Raw genomic sequence first — 22,235 nt, forward strand, 5'->3', positions numbered from 1 at the left:
TATGTCCATTATCCCCTCCAGCATGACTAACATATTTCAGTGAAGGCTTGTGACTGGAAGAACCCTCTGAGCCTGCCTCTGTTTTCAGTTCAGTGCATGACCAATGTTTTTACCGACTTTCTAGTTGAAGATTTGTTCTAAAGAGGTTCAGGTTATATTTTGTAGTATTTCTCCGAACTGGGGCAGGTAATCTAGGCTAATTTTCTCCCCACCTGATGCCAAGCTAGCCTTGCTGGAAGATGGACCGTCTCTCCCTGTGTCTTTCATACTGCAGCTAAATAAAGCTTTTGGGCACAATTACACCTTAAAAAAAAATATTAGGCAGCAATGGAAGTAATAATTATCCAAAAGCTAGTTTGCAGAGCTTGTTGACCTTTTTCTAGGCTGTCCGTTTGGAAAGTGTGTGGACAGACCGAGTCCGGTACATGGTGGTTGTATACAGCAGCGGACGACAGGACACGGAGGAGAATATTCTGCTGGGTGTGGATTTCTCCAGCAAGGAGAGGTATGTCTTAAGGCGAGGCTGGGCTTGGAAATCAGGCAGGCTGGGTTCTCTGGGAAGCCTGTCAACACCAAACTGTCCCCAAGCAGTTGGTTTACATGTATCTGCAAATTCTAGCAAGAGGAAGGACATGTGTTGAGTTTTCTGACCAGTTACGAGGGCAAGAGGGTGATTTTTGTTCCAGAAAGTTTTCAGTCTCCTTGGAGTTTCTGGGCAGTTGTGGGCAAAGCGTTCACGTGTAATCCATCTGCAGGGCTGTGGCATCTACCTCAGCTGTGATAGCTGGCTGTCTGCTGACTACAAAATGGTCTTGCAGACACATTTGCAAAACTGGAACTTATTCTATCCACCAGACTTCAAGTCTGTTGATGATATGATGCAATGGACCTGTTTTGGGGGGGGTAGCTTAGTTGCCAAATAACATCAAAAAACAATACTGCAAAAGTACCTCCAAAAAACCTGAACAAATGTGTCAGTAATGAGCTGTTTCTTTTGTCTAACCGATAAGAGCACATAATATTTTTGAAAGGCAAATAAAATATTTTGTTATCGCAGACCCTCTCATGTTATTCCAGTTCTAGGTGAGTAAACCAAGACAGAAAAGCTCTTGGCTCGGAGAGACAGGGCTGGTTTGGCAGAGCTGGAGTTAGAAGTCAGAGCTTCCAGACTGTTGTTTCTGTTCTCCGATGATTTAGCAGGCTGCCATGTTGTGCTGGTGCAGCCAGTGTGACTTTTGTTTTCTTTTTGGAAAACCTTGGTTGTTTCCATTGCTATAAGGAGAAGCAGGGAGCTTTTGCACTGCAGTGAGACCTGTAGGGAAACTCCTAGCTGTGCCCTCCTAATAAGATTATTGTCATTGGCTTTAATTCTGCCTCTTGTATCTGCTGTTAAATTACTGCTGTTAGTGTTATGGAAGAAATTCTAATGTAGCATTTCTTTATGGCACACTTAGTGTGCAACAGCACTGAATATTTGCTATGTCATCTTCAAATCTGAAACAACCTTGCAATAATTTGGTCCTGGCAATTATTGATGTGAGACAAGAGGAAAGATGGAACAGTTATGACAAATTCATCCTAAGTGTAACGTTAGCTGCCATTTCGGTTACTGTCTCCCCTGAAAGCCAAAGTTTTTGTTAATTAAGGGTAAGTCTCATGCATAAAGACGTCACTTGGCATTAGTGACTTCATTGAGTGACTCCATGGCTCTGTGTTGGGGCTGAAATGTCACTGCTGAGCTGTAAGTGTTCTGACTGCTGACAATTTGACTAGTCGGGCGCTTTTGTGGGTTTTATTCCTTTTACATGTGTTTAATAAAAAACATCTTTTCTCGCAAAGCTCTAAAGTGCACATTGCCTACATGTGTGTTCAAACTGGCCTGTCAAATCCTTTGATCTGCTGTAGAAAGTGGCTGAAGGCTTAAAAAAGAAAGGAAAAGAACAACAAAAAACCTGAGCTCTTTGCGAACTGGCTGTTGCTGTATGCATCCCAATTTCCTTTAAAACTTTAATATCTCAGTAGCTTAATTATTTACTAGTTGAAAGTTACTGGCCCCCATTATAGTACGGTTTTCTTGCCAGATTGCATCTCTGAAATGAAAGTGTTCTTTTGGGTTAGGTAAGCTCATAAAATCCGTTTTTGTCTTTTCTACCAGCCAGAGTGGTGAAGTGAAAATCGAACATGCAGTCCTTGAAAGGCCCCGTGGGTCCTCTTTGGAAAGGGCAGGCGGCTGCTCTGCCACCTACCAAGGCTTGCTTTCTGCCTCGCTTTAGCGAGCTGAATCTCTGCAGCCAGATCGCTGTGATCTGCTTTTATGTCCTGTTAGGGAACTGCCTTGCACTGAGCTATGAGGGTGAGAGAGCAGGAAAGATGATGGGGCAAATACTGCAGTGCTCTGGAGGGGGAGAGAAGAGCTGGTAATTTTGGTTCTTGCTTCTGTGATGTTTCTCCAGCCCTGTAGAGCAATCGGCATGCTAATATCAGAGTAGACCTTTAGACATCAGCTGCTGGTCTCCTTGTGTGTTACGCATTTGATGGCCTAAGATATTACTAGGAATTACTAGAGCAAGACTCGAGGATTTTAAAAATTAAAGAGTATTAATAATTTAGGATATTGGCGTGACCGCATTGTGGCCTATATTTAACATCCTGTATAACAATCTCTCTTCCAGTAAAAGCTGCACTATAGGAATGGTTCTTCGTCTGTGGAGTGATACTAAAATCCATCTTGACGGTGATGGGTAAGAAACCACATTAAAAGGATAAATGTGAATGTCCTTCCCTACTTGGGGGCTGCTCTAGGAGAGATTCTCCGTCACCTTGCAAATGAAGTTCCAGTTTTGGATTCATGGCTGCAGTCCTCTTATTCAGACAGTGAGTTTTTGTCTTGCTGCCCTCAAACCGCTCGGTGGAACCTGTGATACCCAGTGAATGTTCTCTGAAATCTCACTCGAGGGGTGGAGCTCCCATTCCTGGCAGCCTGCACTGGGAAGGGTGTCCGCTTGCCATTCTTATTTGGGAGGATGTTGGAAAATCGGTGATACAAATTCTCATCCCTGATTCTTTTTGACTGTGAGTGCCCCTATAGCTGCCTTGCAGTAGCTGTTTGTAGAGTGCAGCTTGTGATGCAGAGAAGAGCAGTTTCTGACTGGTTTTTTTTTTTTTTCCTCTCTGTTAGTGGCTTCAGCGTGAGTACTGCAGGGAGAATGCACATCTTCAAGCCAGTGTCGGTGCAAGCCATGTGGTATGTGTGTTAATTAGCTTTATTGAGAAAGAGACTGTCATTTCTGTGAATAAATTAAAAACAAATATACAAACTGCATTTTAGCGTTCTCCATAATTGGTATTTAGTGAGCCGCAGCAGAGATGCTGCTTCCCTGTGTCAGCAGGTAGCAGTACTACAAAGGGACTGTGAGAATACTGATCCGAAAACAGGATCTTCTGCTTCTGTTCAGAGCAGCTATGTGCCCTTCAATATAAGGGAAATGGCACTAGTGAGATGAATACATATGAAAGACCAACTTGAATTCATCAGGCTGCAAACCCAGTCTTTCCTCTCTCTGCATATTTTTCTAACTGGCTGAAGGAGGAGTCTCGGGACCCATTGCCAATCTGATGGCATTCCCCGTGTTCTGCCTCATTACTGGGGCCAGGCTGGGGTTCCTGCTGCGTGGAAACTTTCCGTGCCGCCCCGGGTGCCTGTTCACCTTTCAGCTCCTGTCACCCCTCCCATGTGCAGGGATTCCAAAACACTGAAGCAGAGGTGGCTGAATCAGCAGCAGCTCTGCCAGCAAATTCCTCCTTGAAGAGGCTGCTGCTCAGCCCCACACAGAACAAATGCGTCTCTTTTGGCCTGGGCAGTTTGCTGGCTCCTGTTGGAGCCTCGAGAGATCCCTGTCCTTGCAGCATCTGATAGGGAAAAGATACAGATGTAAAGAAGGATGTCGTGCTAGGGATGTTTTGGTACAGAAACAAACGAAACTCTTGTTCCTGTCATTTTTGAACTCGGCCCCTCCTGTTGGCAACCTTAGATGTGGTTAATGTATTCAGTACAATGACATCTTCGGAGTAGAGCCTTAAAAAAAAAAAAAAATGAGGAGGGAAGGAAGGAAAAAGTAATGCTAGAATTTGCAAAAACAAATGACCCAATCTGGGCCTTGTCCCTGGAGCATGTCAGGGGCCAAGAATGCTAGTAAATATGCATTTGACTCCTTGCTGAAGGTGGTTTGAAAATTGTCCATGTTCTTTTATTTTTCTTTGGTCTGGCTTTACAAGTTAGCTAATGATTAGATCCCAGAGCAACTTGTGCCTTGTACTTGCCTGTTAATCAGGAGAAGATTTCAGCCTCTGCCTTGGACCGGCTCTTGAGAAAGCCTCCAAGGTGCAGTTTGTGCCCTCTCTGAACTCTGATATGATAAATCTGCAGCTCTCAAAAAGCAAACTGCAACAAACAATGCTGAAAATAATTTTTCTCTGTGAAAATCTCTCAGATCCTGCTCTGTCTGTTCCTGCTGCTCACATCTGCACAAATTTGTTCTCCAAACTTGCAGGTCTGCTTTACAGATCCTCCATAAAGCCTGCGAAGTTGCAAGAAGGTACAACTACTTCCCAGGTGGGATGGCCTTGGTCTGGGCCACATACTACGAAAGCTGCATCAGCTCCGACCAGAGCTGCATCAATGAGTGGAACGCGATGCAGGACCTGGAGTCCACCCGCCCTGACTCTCCAGCCCTGTTTGTTGACAAGTCAGTTCTGAATTTTATTAAAAAAAGTTGGCTTGGCTCATGAGAGAAATCTTCCCTTCTCCCTTTTCTTCCTCCAGTGGTTCATTTCCTTTCTTTTTGTAAATGACTTCAAATGTTTTTCTTCCATTATTCTCATAAAAATTGCTTTTAATACAAGTCTTTACCACCACTCCTCTGTACTGTATGAGTTGCACCGTATGTTACTGCCAGCTTGGAGACATCCTCTCCTTTTCCTTTTCAGGCCAACTGAAAGGGAACGAACAGAACGGCTCATTAAAGCCAAACTCCGGAGCATCATGATGAGCAAAGACCTGGAAAATGTGACTTCTAAGGAGGTAAAGATAAAAAATCCTGCTAGACTCCTTTTCCAGAGAGTGCTGCACTGATGAGGAGACAGCATATGACTAGGTGTCACTGGCTTTTGAATGTGTGTTTAGAACTGTTCCATAAAGGCTCTGCTTTTTGGCTTTGCTATACCTCTGTTTCTCCAGCAGGGAAATCGGAGTAATACCAACATCCGAGTGCATTTTTCAAGACCTTAGTAACAAGTATGTGACTTTCAATGCATAGTGCCTGGTTCTTTGCCAACAGAGTGGCATCGGAGGTGATGCCTGCATTACAGTTGGTTGTAGCACATGTAGGCATGTCCAAGCAATGAATTTGCAGCCACTTATTCCTCAGCGTATCCCTGTGAATTATGCAAGCAAAGGCACCACTCAAAAGATGCGGTTGGTGGCTTGAGGCCTTGCAGCTGTGTTAGATGAGTGTCCTGATCTTCACTTGCTCATGGGCAGTGCAGAGCAAAGTATATACCTTCCTTTCTCCTTGTCGGCTTCATTTTAAGGTTTTATTTTCTTTGTTCCTGAACAAATGTCAGAGGGGCTTGCAGACAACATTTTGCTAGTGAGTTTATGGATGGAAGATCACAAGTCAAGGCTAGAGCTAGTTTGGATCCATCCTACAGGCTGGTGTAAATATGTCTAGCCGCAGTGCAGACATATTCAGAGCAAATGGTAATAGTTCTTTTTGGGTTGGGTTTTTGTTTGTTTTTCAAGGGAGGCTATTAACATGCAGGGCTTTCCTTCCTAAAGCTTAGCGCTGAAGGTTTCGGAGACACTCTTGTGTAACAGCACTGTTACAAGTTGTAGGCGTAAGCTGAGAACTCGTCTGTCTCTGTACGTGTTCTTAATTCTTGGTGCAGTCAAGATGCTTTGATTTTGCTGCAGCTGTTTTCTATAGTGGGTTAAACAAAGTTGTGCTGCTTTGCACTGCCCCTTCCTGAAGCTGAGGTGCAGTAAGAGGACTGTATGTCTGTGCCCCGGCATTTTAAAAATGGAAATCTGAAACCTGAAAATCTCTCTTCGCCAATGCTGCTGCCATTATTCACTCCTTGCTTCTAATGGGTTTCATGTTTATTTGTTAGCTGCTCTCCGAGGTCTTGTTTTTTCTCTCTCAAATTATTTTTAAGAAGCAGGTACCCCAAAATATGTTTTTTGTACTCAGATGTTATCTGAAGCTTTATTTACAGATCTTAAATCTGGGGGTGTAGGGTGCTTGGAGAGATGCCACGCAGTGAGATTTCTTGTCTCCAAAAGGTCGAATCCCTCTTGCTGTTTTTAATGAAGTACAGAAAAAGTGTTTTGCAGAGGAGTGCCAACAAATGTTTCTATTGAACAGACGAGATTCTAGGTGGCATACTTTATTTTCTTCTCTGCAGATACGAAATGAGCTGGAGAAACACATGAATTGCAACTTGAAGGAATTCAAGGAATTTATAGACAATGAAATGCTGCTTATCCTGGGTCAGATGGACAAACCATCTCTGATTTTTGATCATTTATATCTGGTAAGCTGCTATGTTAGGAGTTCCAGAATAGCAGGAGGCTCAGTGGGAGTGATCTGGCAAGTCACTGGGCTCAGGGGAAGCTGGATTTGGTGTCAAGGCTGACTTGTGCAGCATGAGCAAGAGGTACAGCCCGCTATCCTGCTCTTTGTGCAGACTTTACTCCAGGACCCATATTGCTTGTAAAAGTCTGCAGTAGAGAAGCCCTTTTTCTAGCTGTGTTCTTGTTTCTGGGACTTGATATAATGGTTCTTTCCTGGCAGGTCAATCCTTTTTCAGGACATACCATGGTGTCATGGTTTAACCCCAGCCGGCAGCTAATCCCCCCCCAGCCGCTCGCTCACTCCCCCCCGCTGGGATGGGGGAGAGAATCAGAAGGGTAAAAGTGAGAAAACTCATGGGTTGAGATAAAGACAGTTTAATAGGGAAAGCAGAAGCCACACACGCAAGCAAAACAAAACAAGGAGTTCATTCACCACTGCCCATGGGCAGGCGGGTGTTCAGCCATCTCCAGGACAGCAGGGCTCCATCACGTGTAACGGTGACTCGGGAAGACAAACGCCGTCACTCCGAACGTCCCCCCCTTCCTTCTTCTTCCCCAGCTGTATGTGCTGAGCATGAGGCCATGTGGTGTGGGACAGCCCTTTGGTCATTGGGGTCAGCTGTCCCAGCCGTGTCCCCTCCCAGCTCCTTGTGCCCCCCAGCCCACTCACTGGTGGGGTGAGGAGCAGAAAAGGCCTTGACTCTGTGTAAGCACTGCTCACCAGGAACGAAAGCATCCCTGTGTTATCAACACTGTTTCCAGCACAGATCCAAAACACAGCCCCATACTAGCTACTGTGAAGAAAATTAACTCTATCCCAGCCAAACCCAGCACGTTCATGTGCTGTTCTAGCTTGCCTAGAAGCAGAGAACGGTGTGTGTTTCATCTAATCTTTTGCCACTAGATGGTACTCCAAGCAAAACCAGGCACTGCCATGCGGAACAAAGACTTGCCTGAGATGAACACATTGGTGCCCGTTATGCTTGGGTCTTTTTTTTATTTTTGGGGGAGAGTCAGAGGAAGTGCTCATCTTTGAGGGCAAAACCTGCTTTTTAAACCCTTTTAAGCTTTCTGTTTTGCAGGTATGGGGGGGATTCCAGGTGTAACCACACCCATAACTTTCAGGATTTGCCTCACTTCTCGTATACCTGTGATCCCAGTCATGCCACACATAATCATTTTCTTTCCCTGCACTATTTATCTCTGTGTTTAAAAATCCAGAGTGGCAGGGGGAAGTGATTTGGGATGTGCTCGGTCACACACTGGCCTAGAACTAACTCCTTAGGTGAGGACGTAATGCCCTTGTTCCCTCCTTCAGGATGTCCCTTGCCTGTTCAGGACAGGACGTCTCTGCTGAGCTGCAGTGCTGGCTGCCCTAGTGCCATATTCCTGTTTCAGAGGCTACTACCAACGTTTCAGTTGGCAGCTAAGGAAGGTTGCTGAGGCTGGGGGATTGCAGAACCTTAGGAAAAAGGGAGGCTCTTGGGCTGCTTTGAAACGTGTGTTTTGTGGCTGTTACAGGGGTCCGAGTGGAACGCCTCCAACCTCGAGGAGCTGCAGGGCTCGGGGTGAGTACTGCACCTTTCAAGCACCAGCCTTAGACTCTGAAACCTCCAGTCATTTGCCTTTAACGTACGTTCAGGTCTCTTGAGATGACAGATGATGTTTGTGGACTGTAGGGATGAGTTTGGGCCCATTCCCAGTGATGTGGGTAACTTACCGTCAAGACCTTGGTCGAGAAATCTTTCCTACGTCATTTCTATCAATCATGTATAGAGTGGAAATAACAAAACTTCTCGTTTGTGAAGTACATCAAGATCTCTGAACCCCCCCTTTGTGTAGCAGCCGAGTGTGAAATGGCCATACATATTGTTGTGTCAGGTGTGAATTCCTGCAGGCTGCAGAAGAGCAAATATTACAGCGCTAAGCTTAGGAAAAAGCTCTATCTAAATGGAGCAGAACTTCCTGTGGATGAGCAATCTCCATCTCACCTGCCCAGACAGGCAGCTGTAGGGCTGTCTTTCACCACGTTCTCATCACCGCACCACTTCTTGGCTTGATTTACTTTCACGCTTTTTGGACGAGTGTGAATTTTGCATATAAATATTTGCTGCTTGCCCAAGGCATACACCAACCCTGATGTGAGAAACTGAAAAATATTGCTCAACAGCATGACTAAAAATGTTTAATTTGGAGTCCGTGGGAACAGATGTCTGAACATCTTTGAACAAGTAATCAACCAGCTCGTTGATACTTTTGATCTATGGGGAAGGGCATCTTGACATGCAGTGTCTAAAAGTCAAAGCTGGACAAATTCTGAAACAAATATCCTGTGTCCTGGATTTGTGTGAATGATAGGAGATAATAAATCAATATGGGCATTCGTTCTCCCCGGGTACATTGTAATCCCTGCTGTAATATTTGGCAGGAATCGAGAGATACCATGTGACTCTCATTTCATATTTTTGGTCAGAAAGAAGAGAAAAGGATGGTTTTGCAGCTAAAGCCTGCAGTTGACAATTGTGATTCCTGGGGTCTGTTCCCAGCTCTTGCCCAAATGAATCACTTGCAGCTGATGCACTTTTCTTCTCTGAGTGTCCCAGAGCTGTGTGTGGCACACAGTGAGGAGTTTCTGATGAGGTTACAAAGCCTCGACAGATGGGGTAAAATAAACTTCTCCCTCCTATGCCCAAGGTCCTGACACTTTGAATGGGATATGCCGGTGGTGAGAGATGGGTGAATGGGCAGGCCCTGCACGTCACGCGCGTCACCTGTGTCACCGGGTGTCCCAGGAGTTCAGGATTAGGGCTGTAGATAAAAATCTTACAGTTCGTGTTGTGTCAGATTTCATGGACTTCACAGTGTGACCATGGTAGTTCATCTTTATTTTTCTTGTCATTCTCCACAGCATTGACTACATTTTGAATGTGACCAGGGAAATTGATAATTTTTTCCCCGGTTTGTTCGCATATCACAATATCCGAGTGTATGACGAGGAGACAACAGACCTCCTGGCTCACTGGAATGAGGCGTACCACTTTATAAATAAGGCCAAGTAAGTGGGCTGGGGGATGCGACTTAGTGTGAGAGCACGTCCAAGCCATGGGGTCTGACAGCGTGCCCTGCGGGTTTCATCCGGCGTGGAGCTGAGCCCTCCCTGAAGCCACACCACCACCGAAGGAGGCAACAGGGCTTTTGCATTACTGCTTTTGCCAGGAGTTTTCTGTGTTCCTGGAACTTCCCCGTACCTTGTCTCTTCCTGTACTGGCATTAACCTGTTCCTAGCCTGTGATGTTTTTTATTATTATTATTTTGTTTTGCTTCCAAAAGGAAACGAGGACATTTCCTCTTCTCAAGAAGTTCTGGAAATACTCCAGCACATGTCTGTGTTGCACTAGCCCCAGCTGTCTCTGCAGACAAGCGATGGTGACAGAGCCCGTCAAACTCTGCTGGGCTTTTACACTCAGGTTGTTCCTGCTTATCCCTGAATCCAAAGACTCGGGCAGGCAGGAGACTTCATGATGGTCTCTGAAATGGCAGCATGATTGAAGCTGCCCTTCTGTAACTCCTGACTTTTCTGGAGAGAGATTCTTCTCGTGGCCCACTGAGTCCAAAACGTGTCTTGTCTACTGAGCCGTGGTGGTGAGGTGGTCAGGAGGACAAAGTACTGTCCCTCCACTGTGTAAAATGGTAACAGCAGATACCGTAACCAGAAAGATGAGACATATTTTCCTGTTTGCCCTTCTGCAGGAAGAATCACTCCAAGTGCCTGGTGCACTGCAAAATGGGTGTGAGCCGGTCAGCATCTACCGTTATAGCTTATGCCATGAAGGAATTTGGCTGGTCACTGGAAAAGGCCTATAATTATGTGAAGCAAAAACGCAGCATTGCAAGACCAAACGCAGGCTTCATGAGACAGCTTTTGGAATACGAAGGCATTTTAGATGCGAGGTAAGGTGACAGGATAAATGGAAAGGTGACTTGCAGGAAATAAAAGGAGCTAATAGTAGCAACACCTCTCGTGTTTTTGTATCACAAAATATTCATCGATTTCCGTGGAGTTCTGTTCAGGCAATAGGTTCTTCTGCCAGTGTCTTGCACATGTGTCATGCTCAGAGACACTGGCAGAGTGTGTGTGGTGCTGTAGTCTGAAGGCCAGACCACCGTCCAGAAGAGTCCCCTTTAGAAGGGCAGATGCAGAAGCTTGGGCTAATTGTGTTTTTCTAACCCTTTCCTATGCCAGGCCTCCCTGGATGGAAATTAGCTGTCTTCTAGGGAGATCTGCTCTGGTTTAATTCAGCGAGGGTTTCTCTGTGCTTGGGAAGCATGTTCGTATTTCTCAGCAGCCAGTACTGTTCAGCAAAACATTGTTCTTGTTTTATGAGGCAGAACTGAGCTCAGGCAGTGTTGGAGGCAAATCATTTGCAGTTCTGGGTGACCATGCCAATCACAAGTCTTTGTCATTGCAAGCGCTGTAGTATCTAATAAGGGTTTCTGCATGCTCCGCTTGGCCGCTGCTCTACTGGGCGAAGAGGAGGAAAATTTTTTCACTCTGGTTCAGCAGGAACTGTGCCATGAGACGTGCAGAGATGTTGGTTCAGAGTGTTTGGCTCTGACAGAGGGCTCTGTGCCCCTCCGCCCTGCGGGATTCCTCCCAAGGGCTGTTCCCATCATGGGTGCAGTGCAGGGCACTGCTGTGAGTCTGCTGGGCCAAAGAGACTCTGGAGTGGGCAGGCGGGAGAGACAAAATCCTGATGCTAGAGCTGGTTTTGGGACTGCAGGGCTGGACCCAGCGGTCAGCCTTTTGGTTCTGGGATGTGGAGAGGGAGAGACATTCCTGGAACTGAGCATCCTACAGTTCAACAGTAGTCACTTGCGTCTTTGTCCTTTTCCCCAGCAAGCAACGCCACAATAAGCTGTGGAAGCAGCAGGCAGAGAGCAACCTACCCCAGAATGCAGATGGCACCACGGGGTCGGATGACTTCTTGCTCGAGAGCTTAGACATCGACCTAGAAAACCGCCTGGCTGACCTGGACACGCCTTCACAGTCAGCGTTCCTGGACAACCGCGCCGGCACAGAAGTGTCCGTGGGGTTTAATTACTGCTTCCGTCGCCTCTCGGACACGCTGCTGGAGAACAAGATCCCCGGTGACAGGGAGAGCTTTTTCCACGTGGAGGAGCTGGAGCGGGATGCGCTTGCAGAGCGCACTGCCTCGCTGGTGGGACAGCCTCCGTCTGCGCCTTCAGAGGGGAGGCTGCTGGAGATGGCGAAAGCCCTGGAGACAGCGGAGCCGCTGGCAGAGCTGGGCAGTTTCACCGAGAAGGAGGTGAAGAAGAAACTGGACTTCAGCCCCCGGAAGGGGAGGGTAGTGCTGGGCCCTGGGGACCCAGGGGAGGATGGTGTCAGGGAGGAAAATCCGATGGAGAAGTGGAAGCGGCGTTTGTCCATGCACAAGGAGGAGAGCAGGCTTAATAGAGAGAACTTGAATAACAACAACAGCAAAAGGAGTTGCCCAGAGGATTTTGAGGTGCGTATGGAGTTGAAATGTAGGTGGTTAGCATGGCTGACTCTACTGCAAGTGAAACTGCTCTTCTCATCTTCATAGCACAGTTTCATTTGACTTGGATAAAGCCTTTCATTCCATGATGAGCTTCTTCCTTTTCGAAGTGCTTCTGAACATGGCTTTGCTTGCCCAAGCTATGGATTTAGATGCCAGAGAGAAAGCGCACACATGTGAGTGCCCTGTAAACTGCTTTGGGCAACTTGCTTGCATGACCATCGCTTGGTACCAAACGGTAGGTATTCTTCCATTGAAGATACTGTCTGCTGAGAAAGTACGTGGCTTTTGTTCCTGCTGCAGGGCCTTAAGAGAATTGGAAACGGGCTTTGTTTCAAATCTGCTTGGCTGTAAATATACCTTGTGGACTGTGTGTGTGTCTGCTGCTTGCTGATGTCCCGTTTGGTGCACATTCATCTGTACCTGTTTTCTTTTTTGCAGCACGATGCCGTATTTGGGATCCTCAGTAAGGTCAAGCCTTCCTATCAGTCTTGCACTGACTGCATGTATTCCTCGGCCAGTTTGTCTCCTGACTCCTTTGGGGAGCAGTGCGAAAACCCCAGCACTGCGCGTCGCAGCACCACCATCTGCACGCAACCAGCCCTCCTCTCCCACATCAATTCCAACTTGGCGGACCACCTGCCCAGCAAGGCACACTCAGAGGAAGGAATCAGAACTAAAAATAACGAGGCTCCCCTTCCTCTGTCAGCAGGAACTGGTACTTTGGAGGCTGGCACTTGCAAATCACTTGATCAACACTGCAGCATTTTGGAGAAAGGAAAAGACGCACCAAAAACCCCAGTCAAAACTCTGCTGCCCAGGAGAAACTCACACTGTGACAAGAACCTCCTTAACGCAGAAGTGGTAAAAGAACAGTCTCTAGCCAGAAAAGACAGCAAACCTACCAAGGATCTGAAGTACTTGTTGTTCAGCAAAGACTTGGAAAAGCCGAGTGCAAACAGTTACTTGATGCAGCATCAGGAGTCTCTTATTCAGCTGCAGAAAGCAGGCTTGGTTAGGAAACACACCAAAGAGCTGGAGCGGTTGAAAAGCCTGCCCTCGGACGCCTCGTCGCTGCTCAGAGAGAGCCCCCTGAGCAGAGTTGACTCCAGCATTGTGGAGGAAAGCGAGGATTTGTTTTCACATCACGGCCTCCTACCTCTTCTGGGACCAGCACCGTTAATACCCGAAGATGCAGAAAATGATGCGGAGAAGTTAGAGGTGAAACGTGTCTTGGAGGGGATCTCTCAGAAAACCTCCACGCCTGTCATGTGTCGGTTGGAGCACACGAGCAGTTTCACCAAGGACTTCCTGAAGACCATCTGCTACACTCCCTCCTCCTCCCGGAGCTCCAACCTGACGCGTAGCTCCAGCAGCGACAGCATCCACAGCGTGCGGGGCAAGCCCGGCCTGGTGAAGCAGCGAACTCAGGAAATTGAGACCAGGCTGCGGCTGGCTGGCTTGACTGTGTCTTCTCCTCTGAAAAGGTCCAATTCTCTCGCCAAGCTAGGGTGTCTTAACTTGTCCTCTGAGGACTTATCAAGTGACATGGATGTGTCAACCATAACGGACTCAAAAGAGGCCGTTTCAAGCGAGTCTTCCGTGCTCTGTGAGCCACAATCCACGCTGAGGAGTGCAGACGTCACCTCCAAACTGGCAGCGAAGCCAGCGGTCGGAAACTTGAAGAACACGCTTTGGATGGGCAAAAGTTGATGCCTTCTGTGGGGGGAGGAAGGGGGTGGATTTTGGGGGTTTTATGGCATTTATTCACTGCACCGATGCAGTTTTAGCATCTGACTTGCAGTAGTTCATCTGATGCCACCTCTTCTTCCCCTCCTTGTGCTCTAAGTGGGGAGAAAAAAAACATAATGGGTCATGGTGAATGGCACAAGGGAAAATAAAATGTATTGCATGGCTTAGAAGAGGACTTTGTGTGTGAATTGCCTGTTGTCCTGCAGGATGCTATTTCTAGTACTGTTTGCCAAGTATAACAATGTGGTTTTGTGTGTGTGTATATATAGATAGATATTTGTATCTATTTATCTATCTATCTATATATATAAAATGCTGAAATATTCTGTTTCAGACTCAACAAAATAATTAGTCATGACTTTTTTTTTTTACAGAACAAATACAAGTCTCTAGTTAAAACAGGGTGCTTGTGGAAAAGTCCTTAAAATGGTGACATGAACACTACCTCTGTTCTTGCTGACTTTTAGTCTTGGTTTGTTGTTTTGTCTTCTTTTAAAAAGGCTTTTCCCACAATACTTACCGTTGTTTGAAGGTATTCCCTTAATGTTAACTGTAAAGGCCTGGAGGAGTATGGAGACAGAGGCTTTACCGCACCGAGTGACCTAGCTGTGAAGTGAAGGAGTATCGAGCTGTGTTCGTGTTGACTGTGTGACCTGCTGGCGTTAGTCCGTCCTCGCTGTGTGACCGGGTGAATTGTCATAGTCTCGTGTTGGTGCCGGAGTGACACCCAGACTGTGTCGCTGTCGCAGGCTTACGCTCCCGTGGTGAGGCGTCTTGTTCTTTGGGTGTTTTTGCTGTCGTTGTGGTTTGTGATGTCCCAGTACTAATGACGAGCCTGGCCAGTAAGTGACCGTGGACCCTAGTGAAGCTTTGTGTATTGCTGTGTCAGTGTCGTGGATCCTGTGTTGGGGACCCTTCATCGGGCTGTTGGTGGCACACCGTGCTGGCGAGATGGCCGAGGAGGGACGGCTCTCCTGGTGTCCCACGCATTCAAAATCCCAGTAGGCAATAGGGGAGCGGGTGTCTTTTCTGATTATTGCTGTTGGTTTTGGTAGAACGGTTCCTGCGTCCTTGGTTTGCCGGCAGCCTGGGAAGCTGTTGACGAAGCCCAAGGGGTTATTTATGCTGGGTGTCAGGAGGCTGGGTGGCCCCAGAGCGGGGAGCCGAGGTGTACGTGTCCCAGCGCTTGCAGGGCTGCACCAGCCTCCTGCCAGGGGTGACAGAGGCATAAATTGTCCCCCCCGGGGAGGGGGGGGAGGGTGCATCCTTTGGGGCAAGCAGTCAAACAGAAATATGGGCTCACTCCAAAGAGAGAGGGACATTGAAGGCGTGGGTGAGATCTCCTTTCGGAGGAAAGCTGGTGTCACCTGCAGGAGGGAGGACACCGGGGGCTGCCCCTGCTCTCCCTCGGCGAGGTGCCCACGGTGCTGCACGCTCTGCAGCAATTGTAGCCGCGGAAGCCGTCCCTTCCCACGCCAGAGGCTGGCTCTCAGGGACCCATCTCAGACCAGTGTTACCATGTGCTCCTCCTCTTGCTGCCCTGCTGTGGGAGATGCTTGAAACGCAGCCGTTCACCGATGCTATATGAAATGTACATTTTCTCAGACTATTTCAGGCAGCCAGCCAGGTCAAGAACCGCTCTGTGCGAGATGCGCTGGCCAAGTCAGGAGGGAAGAGCTTGAGAAGCGTGTAGGGGACGTGCTCCAAACCTTGGTGCTCTCCGAGTCCCATCTGGAACCGTGCTGGCTGCTTGTGCCTTTGGGGTGATACTTTGAAGCCGGCTTGGGGGTCAAAACAGACCTCGGGGATCAAAACGGACCTCAGAGGTCAGTGATGGCAAATGGATGGATTTGCTCGTTTAGCAGCCAGGCTGTGAGTGCGAGCTCTCCCACATTTTAAGATCTCCATCGAAAGCCATTTTTAAAAATCCCCTCCTTGAGGTGGAGGAGAGAGCAGGGCTGCAAGCAGTCGTTCTCAGAGTCTGGATTAATCAAAAATCCACTGTCTTGAGAAAGGGAGCCGCATGTTTTACTGTCCTAAATGCCCAGAGTTTACCTTTTTTTCTTTAAGCATAAGACCCCACATTTTTATATTAACAGTGTGAGGAATTGTAGGGACTGGCAATCAGTAAATGAACGTCCCTCCTTAAAGAGTCTTCAATTTGATGTACATTTTTAGCTTAAGGCACACTTCCTGTTTCACCCGGGAAAGCTGGTTTGAAGCAAAAGCTGCTGCGTGAGGGGACCCTGGAAAACGTGCACGAGCTTTTGCTTTTTAGGGCTGAGAAAACGTTGGGTCGTGTTCAGAATAGGCCTGAAATACCCTCTACCCGATGTCAGCGTCCCGTGGGTGCATGTGCAGGTCCAGATCTGCACTACCTTTCCTATATTTGTGGCAATCCAGTTACTATCCTTGTTTACACCCAGAGTCTGCTTTACGAGAGGGGGCAGGCAGCGGGGGCACACAGGAGGCCCCGGGGCCGTTGGATGCCCGCAGGGCTCGGAGCAGCCGCCTGGGAAGGCCTTTGTGCCCCCTGCCCGGCGAGCCTCTGCCTCGCCGCGCTGCGCTCAGGTTTGGTCCCAGCGCAGTTCGATCGTCAGCCTCGGCTCGCAAGGGCCGTTTGCACGGCTGTTTTTCTCCGCTATGTGTTACACCGGCACCTTTCTCAGCACTGCAGACCCTTCCCATTGCTGCCCAGCCAAGGGAAGAAGGGGGGGGGGGGAGGCGGATTTGAATGAGTTCAGAAAAATTCCGTTAACTGATGCAAGTGAACATATATATTTCCTTCCTGTTTTCTTGAGTGCCTGCCAAGTTCTGCTGCGTACAAACCACTGCTTTCCCGGGGTGTAGCTCAGCGCTGGCTGCCTTCCCCCGCCTGTCGCTTGGACTCGGCTCTCGCTGGACCAACCCCACCACTTCGCTCATTGGGCTCGGGGCTCCGTCGCTGTGTTGTCGTGACGCTGTCGGGATAGAGGCACGGTTTAGCGGGAGTCGGTCTCGAAGCCAACATGCGCTAGAAGCACTAGTGTGCCATTTCGAAGGTTTTTGTAGCCAAACCTATGATGCTTGCAGATTTCATTAGATTTGTTGCATGAGAAGGTAGATGTGATTGTCCTCTCCCTCGTATTGTAATTTTTCTTTTACAATTGAGTGCCTTAATAATAGTTTACAAATACTGTGTATTTATGCTGAGCTGTTAAACTCTGCTGTTTGCTGTTCTTTTTTTTTTTTGGTGCTTTTGGTGTTTCCGGTGGCAGTGAGACCGTTACTACTTCTGCATATCGACCTCCCGGCCCCGCTGAGCTCAGCGCTGCTAACCACTTCCCTTCTGCTCTGTATATGGCAAAACCAAAGGGCTGCGTTGCAGCTCCCAGTGCCCCCATTTATCTATGCATTGCTGCAGAAACGGGGGGTGTCCGGGGAGATGTCCCATCGACGGCCGGCTGCGCTTTGCTCAGCGGAATGCTGGGTGTGAATCCAAACCCGGTCCCGTTCTGCCAGAAAACCCGAAATGCACAAAAGTGGCACCTTATTTCCAGTCCAGGCTTTGTCGGTCTGTGTGATAGCAATAGTCGTCCTCCTGGTTGTCCTTCCCGTGAAGGTGGTGGTTGGCTCGGTCGTGTCCCGCCGCCCCGGGCAGGCGTTGCCCGCTCTCTGCTGGGGAGCCGGCTCCCGACCTGGGAGGTGGAGACCGTCCTGGTTAGACCATGACCACGGACCCGGAGAGGAGGGGTGGGTGAGTAACGTGTAGCTGTTCCAGTGCATTGCTGTACTCTATGATAACAACGTTCCTTTTATTTCATGGTATTTCTTAATTCTGGTTTTATATTTAAATATGCAGTATCTTTTGTACTGTACGTTCGCGGTAGGGGACGCATAATGCACTTTTTTTTTTTACTTTTGTTTGTAAAAATGTACTGTATATTTTATGTGCTTCTTGTGAGAAAAATAAACTTTTTTGTTTTCCTTTTACAAATGAGCTTTGCAGCGTTTTTGGAGGTGGGGAAGGATCAGCCCGGCCGTGGGGAACAGGCCCCGCGGGGGCGGAAAGAAAAGGAGGCGACGATTGCGTCTCATCGGAGCAGCAGCCGCGCCTGGCTCCCGTGGTCCCCTGCCCCGTGTTAGCTCTTCCCGTCTGTCCTGGCTGCGCTCCCCTTTTTTTGGGTCCTGGCTGTTTTCTGCTGCCCCTGAAGGCCAGATCCGGAGATGCCTTTGTCCCTCTCGGTTGTGTCCCTGCAGCGCTGGGCCCGTTTCAGCTGCCGTGCCGGGACGGCGAGCGCTGCAGAAACACACCTGAGCTGCGGCACAGGCTCACCTGCAGGTTTTTTAAGCGAAAAAGGGAATGAAATAGAAATATGCTTAATTCCTGGAGGCAGGAGTAGAACTGATACCTGTAATTCTCTGCCTAGCCTCTTTTCAGAGACCCCAGGCTGGGTTTAAGGAGAAGCTGCTCGCGTTTCGGCGCCTGTCCCCCGGCACCGAGTGGATGTTGGCAGCAGAACGGTGCGTGTGAAAGCGACGCCTGCGCCGTGCTGAGCCCTCCCTGCACGGCGCATGGAAAAGTACTTATTTGGAGAGTGGCTCGGTGCTACCGCAGCGACGTGGGCTTTTGAATTCCCACAGACCTGGGCTAGAGTCTCCTCCAAAGAGCAAATCCCCAGTGTGAAAGCTGAGGAGCTAAACCCTGGGATGCGGCTCTTCTGGCCTGAGCCGATCCTGCTGCAGCCCCACGATCCACCCGAGGTGGGACCAGCCCTTCCCGGGCATTCACCAAATTTTGCCTTTAAAGGCAAACAGTGAGCATCTCTCTCGTGTGCCTTCGAGGAGTCTTGTTACTGCCTGGGATTGTTCTCGCTCTCAAAGCTGCTTCAGGGAGGAACATGTCAGTGTTTACCTTGGCAGGGTAGCAAAGCACAGGCTGGGGATGCTCTCCAGCTTTGGCACACTTGCTAATTGCCTCAAAAAGTCGTTAACCCCCACCAGAAATATTTGCTTTTTAGGGTTTTTTGGGGGTTGATTTGGCTTGGAGCTGGCAGCTGTCTGTCACCTATCAGTTGAGTGCAGCAAAGCGTGATTTACTGCCTGCCCTCCCTGCCCCGGCACTCAGCCCGGCTGCCCCGAGGAGCTCAGCCCTCTCGCCGGGTCCAGCCAGCCAGACCTGGGCAGGAACCGGCTCTTGCTGCTGACTCCATGATACTAATTTGCCAACTCTCACGCGCACGGAGCTCAGGCCACAAACTCACGGGGGTGAATTAAGTGACTTAAGTCCTGCCGCAGCTTTAGCAGAGGCTGGGTTTGATTCCGGTGTGATAAGGGTGCAGCAATACGCTGTGTGAGGGCAAGGGGCTGGGGAACATCTTCCTTTCACCTGGCAGCTGAGTGTCACCCTGGAGCTACGTGTGGCACGTGCTGGCTGATGCCGCTTTGTGTCACCGGCACGTTTCTGGGCTGCGCTCACAGCTTTGCAGGGACTCGTGCATGGGCAGCAGTTCACCAGCTGGGAAAATAATCTGCAACTGATGGAGGACAGAGCCCTGGGCTCCCTGGGGGGGGGTTGTGAGGGTTTTGGTCTTCTCCTTACACCTGAGAGCATCTCTGGTGGAAATGTGGCTCTTCCCCCAGATGTGGGAGCAGGGTGCTGAGCTGGTCTGCCACTGCGTGGGCAGGTACCTGCTGCAGGAGCTGCAGCATCAGGAGCTGGAACCGGCATCTGGCACTCCCCTGATCAAGGACGGAGACCCCGGGCAGTCGCCCCGGCACGGAGCGCTCGGCTTTGTGTCAAGGCCTTCCAAGAGCTGCCCGGACATGCTTACATGATGACACGCGAAGGAAAACAGCGGGAGCAAGCGTGTGCGTGTGTGTGTACAGCTTTTACGCCCTGGGGTTAACTCTCTCCAGCGCTGAGCCACAGCAGAGCTGGGAAGCTTGTGCTGAGCTGGGAGCCCCAGAGGCTCCCTCAGGCCAGAGCTCCGGTCTGGGGAGACAGCTTTCCCGCTGTAGTGTGCTTTTGAGGTCCTTGGGACAGAGTCTGTCCTTTAGCCGATGCCATTTGGGGGTCAGATGTTTGCCGTTAGCTCATTTAATTCACACTTCCCTTGACTGATTCACAAGATGATGCTCCCTGCTCATCTCGGCTTCCCAAAGACGGCGATCTCCCCACCGCAGCTGTTTGCAGGTTTGCATCTCCAGTTGGGTGTAAGAGGTTATACGCTAGAGAGGCACCACGAGACAGGACTGTGAAGCGGCCGGAGGGTGCCCTGTGACTGCCGGTGAGTTTGTGCGTCTCTTTTTTTTATTCTTGTTACGATTGAAAGTTGGTTCTTTACGGAGCGGTTCTTGTTATGGCTGAATGTTACATCCTGTTGTGATGTTGCTATGGCAAAGCCAGGCAACATCTGGAGCAACACAAGTTCTCTCCAGCGACCGTCCGGAGGGTTTATTTATAGCCTCCCTGGTGAAAGGAGATGCCTGAGCATGAAGCCTCCGTGGGCAGATCATGGCGGGGGCAGCCTGGCACCGGGTGCCCTCCTGGTTGGGACCCGGGGCGGTGGGAAGACGCGAGGTCCGGCCGGGCCCCTCGCCTCGCCTGCCTGGTGGAGGAGCCCTCAAGCGCTACCGAGCGGTAATCAGAAAGGAGCAGATCTCCTCGAGGACCCTCTGACTCCATTCTTTGCCCCTGATGGGAGGAGGATGGTTCCCTACCAGCATTTCCCAATTTCACGTTGGGGTCGGGTGGCCGCAGGGGCGGTGAGCAGATATGGTAATGATGCTGTTGGGGGAAAAGGTAAGATTCGGCAGGTGAGCGAGGCTGGGTTTAGTGAACAAAGCGACGCGCACAGAGAAGCAACAGGAAGGACGCAAAGGGCCACTGCTGCACTGCAGCACCAGCAGCCTACTGCAGCAAAGAGGAGAAGCCGCTGCTGCGGCAGCGGGTCTCCAGCTGCCTGCGGCCCCAGGGCGATGCCTCTGTGTCGCTTTACGCTGGGTCATGGCTGGACAGCCGTGCTGGCCTCCAAAGAGGTAGAAATGTAAATAAATCTAAGCAGAAGCTAAGAGTCGGCACTGCCCATGTGAGACGAGCTGGTTCCTGCAACGGATGGAGGGGCAGGGGATGCAGGGCTGCAGCAGGCGCGGGCCGGGCTGCGCTGCCGGTGGGGCTCCCTCTCCGTCCAGCCGTTGCAAACAGGCTGCCGTTTGGAGTACCTGCAGCGGCAGGTCCTCCCTCTGCGTGCACGTACACACACGGGCATCTCGTACTGATAGCAGCAGCTCTGCTGCTTCGGCCAGGGGAGCTGCTCGGCTGGGGAGCAGCTGATGAGCCGGTCGGGTTTGCTCCAGCCTCGGCCCTTGCCCTGGGCGTTGCATATTCCCTAAAAGTCTCTTCCTCTCTGGTTTGAAGGATGGGGCAGCGGCGACGTTGCTGCAGCTGCCATTTCCTTTTATGCAGATGGTTCAGGAGCAGAAACCGCGTTGCTCCCGTGTCAGACTTTCCCGAGTGTTTAATAAGCAGCTCGCAGGAAAGCGATGCAAAACGCTGCAGAGCAGGGCAGGACAAACCCAGGTTCAATGACCCAGCTGTGCAGCTTCCACACCAGCCCTGGGCTCTACGATCCCCACGCAGGGCAAGCGAAAAAACCCAAGGTGGTATCTCGAAATCACAATGGTTTGTGAGAAACCCAAAATGTATTTGGCTTTGGCATGGGGGACCAGGGCGTTGGCTCAAGGGGAAGAGCCCCGAATTGTTGATCAGGTCATCGTGCCAGCGTCAAGCATGCCTGAGTCTGGCGAGTTTATCCCACGGAGAGGTGACTTGGCTTTAAAATTTGTCACTCATGCAACTGTCAGCAAATCTTGCTGTAGCACTTCACTACCTGGCGGGATCGGTGCTGCGAGGTCCCCCCTCACCGCCGGCATCAGCAGGGAGCATCGCCCGCTCCTGGTGCGGCTCGGGAGCCCGGCCACCGGCCCCGGTCCTGCTGGGAAGCGGTTGTGTTTGTTTTGGGCAACCTCAGCAGGGATTTACAAGTTCCAGTGGTAACAAATGGTGTTTTGTCTCGCTGCAGAGCAGCTCTGCAATGTGCATTGATAAAAAACTGTCCCTGCGAGGGGGCCTGGCTGGCTCCCGGGCTGATAAGGGCTGGGATAACCATCATCCCTCGCTCCTTCCCCTCGTCGGTGGCCAGCACTCGCTCCTGAGCCGGCTCACGGAGCAGGGGACGAGGTGGTGGCATCACGAGAGACCGTGGTCCAGGCATCACCCACGCAGCCTGCCTGAGCGCGTCAGCTGCGCTCGG

The 22,235-nt window shown here is 49.9% G+C and overlaps 1 protein-coding gene across 3 annotated transcripts in view; it reads left to right on the forward strand.

The window, feature by feature from the left end:
- The window catches only part of SSH1 (slingshot protein phosphatase 1), a 41,839-nt gene extending 23,960 nt beyond the window's left edge, over positions 1-17,879 (forward strand). For 2 of the 3 annotated variants that reach the window (XM_075515785.1, XM_075515786.1), the window contains 11 exons: positions 384-505; positions 2,673-2,741; positions 3,179-3,244; positions 4,551-4,745; positions 4,987-5,080; positions 6,463-6,591; positions 8,153-8,199; positions 9,540-9,686; positions 10,382-10,582; positions 11,529-12,159; positions 12,631-17,879. In XM_075515785.1, coding sequence (XP_075371900.1) covers positions 384-505; positions 2,673-2,741; positions 3,179-3,244; positions 4,551-4,745; positions 4,987-5,080; positions 6,463-6,591; positions 8,153-8,199; positions 9,540-9,686; positions 10,382-10,582; positions 11,529-12,159; positions 12,631-13,902 — 2,973 coding nt within the window. In that variant the 3' untranslated portion in view covers positions 13,903-17,879. Of the gene's footprint in view, positions 1-383; positions 506-2,672; positions 2,875-3,178; positions 3,245-4,550; positions 4,746-4,986; positions 5,081-6,462; positions 6,592-8,152; positions 8,200-9,539; positions 9,687-10,381; positions 10,583-11,528; positions 12,160-12,630 lie in introns of those variants that run through there. The other variant, XM_075515787.1, reaches the window with a different exon arrangement.
- The last annotated feature ends 4,356 nt before the right edge of the window (positions 17,880-22,235 follow it).

Source organism: Mycteria americana, chromosome 13 (genome assembly GCF_035582795.1).
Source record: "Mycteria americana isolate JAX WOST 10 ecotype Jacksonville Zoo and Gardens chromosome 13, USCA_MyAme_1.0, whole genome shotgun sequence".
NCBI classification, from domain to species: domain Eukaryota; kingdom Metazoa; phylum Chordata; class Aves; order Ciconiiformes; family Ciconiidae; genus Mycteria; species Mycteria americana.